Source organism: Ictalurus punctatus, chromosome 18, assembly GCF_001660625.3.
Source record: "Ictalurus punctatus breed USDA103 chromosome 18, Coco_2.0, whole genome shotgun sequence".
NCBI lineage: Eukaryota > Metazoa > Chordata > Actinopteri > Siluriformes > Ictaluridae > Ictalurus > Ictalurus punctatus.
Window position 1 is genome coordinate 14867085 of NC_030433.2, and position 4314 is coordinate 14871398.

Sequence of the window (4314 nt, forward strand, 5' to 3'; positions counted from 1 at the left end):
CATGCACTATTTCATTTGTGAGAGTACATTATGAAAGTAAAATACAATTAAAAAAAAGGCTTCTTTGTAGACAGTTGGTGCGTAAGTAATACATAGTCAGATAGCTTATTTTAAATGAGTAGTTCAGCCAATATTGTATAATTTCCCCTTAACGAAAATGTAATGTACTATAATATATTATGTATATATTAATACATATTTTCTTCTTTTCTTTTCTTTTCTTTTTTTTTCGGGTGAAATGATTCCTTCAGTTCATAAGTGCCAGCAGAATTACCAGGACTTTCTCTTTTTTTCCCATTTCTCCAGATTACAACAAATTCATGACTAGTTTCATCACCATTCTCACATTTGCCAAATAATAGCAGTGTTCAAGGTCTTAGTGCCCACACCACTTGAGTGACCAGTACTTTAACATTTCTATTCATGTGCATATAGTATGTGTGTGTGTGTGTGTGTGTGTGTGTGTGTGTGTGTGTGTGTGTGTGTGTGTGTGTGTGTGTACATGATTGCTTTTTGTTCAGCTACCTCGTTTTTTTTTTATCTTGCAGTTATTCTTGCCAACTTACCAGGTATTGGCTTCACGGGGTCAAAAGATCAAATGACTATCTACGGGTGTGTGTGTGTGTGTGTGTGTGTGTGTGTGTGTGTGTGTGTGTGTGTGTGTGTGTGTGAACATGCTCTGTGCGTACTTTGACCTGAATTCGTGAACCTGTGAGAATTCACCTGATCACACTTGCACTCAGGGCTGTGCAGAGTTAACAGAAAAAAGAAGGCAAATACCTTTGTGTGTGTGTGTGTGTGTGTGTGTGTGTGTGTGTGTGTGTGTGTGTGTGTGTGTGTGTGTGTTTTAATTATCTCAGTGCTACAATATGTTAACGTACTCTCGCGTGCATCTTTATGATATCATGCAGTCAGGGTGAACATGGTTCAATTTTGCAACATTAGCCAGATTAGAGCTCTAAGCGACTAGATTAATGTGTAGTATCTGTGAGAAGGTGAGTGAAAGAGAAAAAGTTAAAAAAAAAAAAAAAAAAAAAGGCTTTGAATAAACTCTGAGGATTATGGAAAATGGAACAAACTGAGAAACATTTAACAGTACACACAATTGCCAGTTTATTAGGTACACCCCATTAGCAATTTTCAGGTAAACTTACCTATAGATCATTTTGAAGGACCACCATTACAGACAGCAGCTCCTAGGTTTCTATATAACGCTCCAGAAATGATAAAGTGATAAAGGATAAGATAAATATAATGACAGCAAGTGTAAACTGTGTTTTAAAACCCCAATTGTGCTGCACCAAATACACGCATACCAGCAGCACACACACACACACACACTACCATGTCAGGTCATTTTAATGGTCTTGTAGTGGTCCCTTTTTATTACTGGACTCAGTAGAGTGGATTAACCTACAAACTGCATATGTATGGTGTGGATATAATGTAGCCTTAGCCAGTAAAGGGCTATTTATGTTGGCTTGAGAAGGCCAACATACTGTTTTGCTTTATAAGCTGCTTCTTCTTCTTCTTCTACTTCTTCTGAGAAGAACCGCCTTGCAACACCCTGGCAACTGTCTAGGAACAGCCCAGCAACCATCCACAACACCCTAGGAACGACCCAGAACACTCTAGCACCTGCCTAGCAACACCCTATCAACCACCCACAACACCCTAGCAACACCCTGGCAACCACCCAGAACATCCTAGCAACCACCTAGCAACCACCCAGAACACCCTAGCAACTGAAAAGTATGATGTGTTGTTTATTAATAAAATAATAATTTTTATCTTTGGCAATCTGCAGTTGTATAATATGGATAGAAGACTTCAGGGTGTGCTGATCTTGGAAAATAATCAACTTTGAGGTTGATTCATAGCATGTCATCATTTAATAGTTTCCTTTTATCTTTTCTACTATTCTCCTATTTCCTTTAAATGCATTCTAGGGCCAGGGTGCATGGTTGCTTTGCAGGTTCACCTCACACCTCCTGGGTTAGGGGTTTTATTCCCTCTGCAGCTTTATGTGTACAGTTTGCATGTTTCCTCCAGGTGATTGGCATGAATGGGTGTGTGAGTGTGCCATGTGCTGGACTGGCACACTGTCCAGGGTGTACCCCACCTTGTGTCAGGGATGGGCTCCAAGTTCCCCCATGACCATGTAGGATAAGCAGTATAGCAGATGGATGGATGGATTTTAGGGCTAAAAAAAACAACAGGATTTCAAGAATAAAGTTATATTAAAAATATATTTTGAGAAAAGGGTCCCTTGCTGAAAAAAAATAGAAACCCTCATATAATTTGTAATGGTTTTAATGGTTATATACTGGGAATTGTATTGATTTAAAGGAAAACTGAAATGTCCCTGTGGGTCTCTGGTGTATGGATAACATTAAGAACATACGTCCTTAATACATACTATTACGTAATAGAAACCATTTGGTAATGGTTTTATTGGTTAACAGCTGATGGTTTGTAATGGTATTTGTAGTGGAAACCATTAGCATTTCTGTGAGTTTCTATTATGTTTTTTTTTTCAGCAGGGTCATAATATTATCCTTTTATTTTTGAAGTATTATGACTTTATTCTCCAAATATTGTTACTGTTGTTCCCCTAAAACCCCTTCGTCCAAATCCTCAGTCGAGTTTGTCGACTTTTCTTCGTAAGAAAACATCGAGTGATGAGTCTATCGTCACTCGATTAGACACGTCTGCTAGGGGAAATGCAAGTCAAGCTGGCTGAATAAAACTAGCTAGCGTAGTCAGCTAGTAAGATAATATTTAACCAACCGGACAACAATACGCATTTTCTCTAAGTAAATATGTAACGTGTTATAAACTTGGTTAAAACATATCCTGAAAGAGCTGAACTAAGAGGTATGCATTTCTGTTTCGGGTCGCGGAGCTACTTTTAATTTCTATCTAGTTAGCTGTTATTTAAGAAGGTAGCGTTAGCTGTCAATGCTTATCTCACTGTCTAGAAGGCAGGTAGCTTGTGTTTATTTTCTTTGGGTTGGTTTTTTTTATTTTATTTGTTTTTTTATTATTATTATTTATTTTATTTTATTTTTTAGCTCAAACTAGCGGTTAAGGACACGTTTCACTGTTCAGTGAGTTGCTCTGTGTTCTTGGATGTTGTTGAGGGAAGAAAATGGCACAGAAGTTTGTTTGCTATCCAGCTTTAGCGACACTGAGTCTGATCTGTGAAGCGGGTCTGCTAATCGGATATAATAAGGAAGAATTGGATTTGCATGACTAGCTGTTGTCGTAAATGAGTGTGCTAAAGTGATTTGTTTATTCATTGCGGTTTTTCTAACTAGCAGTTATACATTAGCGTGTGAGGTCCTTGTGCGTTGCAGTATTGCAGCTTAAGCTGGTTTACCTCCCTCGTTTGGATATTTGTACTTATTAAAGTACATTTAAAAAGAAAGAAAGAACACTTGTATTGTTTTCAGTGCTGTTGATTATTCCTTATGCTTGTTGTGGTTTTATATTTCACTGACATATAAGATTGATGCTGTGATTTGGCAGGTCGCAGTCCTTTCAGCTCAGCACCCCTGCTGTAAAATGTGTAACATTGTCTGATCACAGGATTGAGGTGTGTGAGGTGAGGATGGAGAACTCTGGCTATGCAGAGAGCTTTGCTGACATGCACACGGCCACCAGCAGTGACGAAGACCTGGTGGAAATCGCTGGGGCCACTCTGGATTTCACCAATACCGATGACGTGCCTCCTTTAGACCGGGACTATGGATCAGGTAGCTGTCCAAATGACCCCAAAATCAGTAGTAACACATGAGCAGCATGATCTCATGTGACCATTTGTAGGCATGGAGAATACACGGTTAATACAATGGAGCCAAACAGCTTTCAGTTTATACACAGTGCTGTTGAATTCTCAATTCTGATTGGTCAGAAGGTGTTGATTAATTTTCTACTGCATCAGCTCAGACAGTAGTGCTGGCTATAATTCAGAACACAGGTTTATATCAGTGCGCTCGGTCTAAGATATCATGGAGACGTTTATTTTTGGAAGGAGTCTCCAGTGCCTGTGCTTCGTAAATTAGAGTCAGCCGTAACTTTACGTTTTCCGACAGAGGAAAGTCTTCATGATGGCAGGATTTGCACAAGTTGCGTTTTGGTCTTGCTTCCAGAAAGAGAAAAACGAGAAGCTGGTGTGACACGGAAATGTATGACCTGTAATTCTTTAGTAGATGTAAAATTGTAATCATTGGAAAATTGCTGTGCTATGAGACAAATAAAACACTATGGGAAGTGCTGGTATTGGAAAATAGTAAACTTTGCTTCAGGCCA

The 4314-nt window shown here is 38.9% G+C and overlaps 1 protein-coding gene across 1 annotated transcript in view; it reads left to right on the top strand.

The window, feature by feature from the left end:
• Positions 1–2700: 2700 nt before the first annotated feature.
• clcn5a (chloride channel, voltage-sensitive 5a) overlaps positions 2701–4314 on the top strand; it is a 12876-nt gene continuing 11262 nt past the window's right edge. The window contains exons 1-2 of the mRNA XM_053687734.1: positions 2701–2877; positions 3592–3758. Coding sequence (XP_053543709.1) covers positions 3614–3758 — 145 coding nt within the window. The 5' untranslated portion in view covers positions 2701–2877; positions 3592–3613. The remainder of the gene's footprint in view (positions 2878–3591; positions 3759–4314) is intronic.